The 1,486-nt window shown below is 34.3% G+C and overlaps 1 protein-coding gene across 1 annotated transcript; it reads right to left on the reverse strand.

The window, feature by feature from the left end:
- Window positions 1-3: 3 nt before the first annotated feature.
- On the reverse strand, window positions 4-1,279 carry LOC117121590 (CUB domain-containing protein 2-like; the record flags this gene model as incomplete). Its single annotated transcript, XM_033266824.1, has 3 exons — window positions 1,088-1,279; window positions 233-428; window positions 4-143 (listed from the first exon to the last, which is right to left on the reverse strand). Coding segments are annotated over exons 1-3 (528 nt in total), but the record flags the coding sequence as incomplete, so codon positions are not given.
- Window positions 1,280-1,486: the final 207 nt, after the last annotated feature.

The following is a 1,486-nucleotide window of genomic DNA, read 5'->3' on the forward strand; positions in this document are numbered from 1 at the left end:
AATTAATGTTATAACTACTTTATGCTTCTCTGATACTGTGATCAGTGTCTGACAATAATGGTTACTCGGGTATTCTTCCGGGAAACCTGGACTGATCAACACATCAAAATTACCCGATAGTTTCTTCAGATGACACGGTACAACTGGGGAGAAAGCAATTGGGCAGTAAAATATAATAATACTTCAATATTGTAAAATGATATACCGGTAACACTAGTTTTATAATACATACCAGTTGTCTGAGGTGCCTCTGTGGGATTACTGGCTTTTATGATTGTACTATATGTTGCATTGAATCCAGTATTAACCCAGCTGCCATCACTGTGGAAGTTGATGACCACTTGATTCGAAGTTGATGTCCATATTTCACTGGTAGTTCCAATCTGGTTACACAGCCGCTCGCCAGAACTCTCTGGGTAATTTATCAGCTGTAAAAAGTAGATTAATGTATTCAATTATATTCTTTCACCTACCAGAAAATATGCAGGCCCTATACAAAAGTAATCATACATGAGTATTAAGTGTAATAATAATAATAATAATAATAATAATAATAATTTATAAGTTCAAATATCACTAAACCGAAGTAAAAACAATCAAAGGGGCTGTGCGTGTTTAGATGGCAAAATGGTGAGTTTGATCTTAAAAATAGCAACTGAAGATAATGTGTATAGGGAGGGAGTTCAAAGTATGGGAACTGAAAACATAAATCACCGGGGATAATAATGCTAAGCGCATAGGGTCTCAATAATTATGCGCTTAATATAAGTCGACAATAATTATTATGTATAAAATGTTAGTAGAAGAATTTTATACTTTATTCGTGAATTAATGAACAGCCAGTGCAAGCTATAGATGTATATGAACGTTCTACTACCAAGTACGTACTCCAGTGGGAGAGGGGGGGGGGGAAGAAAGAACAATTTTGATTAATTGCCTTGCCCAAAACCCATGAAAATTGTAGTGTAGTACTTCAACCACAGATGTTACGGTCGAAAGCTCAGATTGCAACCGCTGCACCAATTACCCCCTTACTCAATAATCAATGATGATTGAATTAAAATATCTTAACGACACGCCAAAATACCTCTACGTAATCGTGGCTGCATTCAGGATCTAGCTCCAGTTGTAAGGTGTGAAATATTATTATTATGACACGGTCCGGAGAAGTAACAATGGTGTACTTGCAATCAATGTTATTTCTGTATAGCATTGGAAAACCTGGACTGCTGAACGACCCAGAACTCGCTGTTAGGATGGTGTGAACGCATTCTACCATCAACGAAAAAATATAAAGATGACAAATCTACATAGGCTTATACACACACAAACTTACATGTACATATATATATATATATATATATATACATATACATATACATATACATATACATATACATATACATATACATATACATATACATATACATATACATATACATATACATATACATATACATATACATATACATATACATATACACAT

The sequence above is a fragment of the Anneissia japonica genome, unplaced genomic scaffold (genome assembly GCF_011630105.1).
Source record: "Anneissia japonica isolate Jap-2015-1 unplaced genomic scaffold, ASM1163010v1 scaffold187310_len1486_cov131, whole genome shotgun sequence".
NCBI lineage: Eukaryota > Metazoa > Echinodermata > Crinoidea > Comatulida > Comatulidae > Anneissia > Anneissia japonica.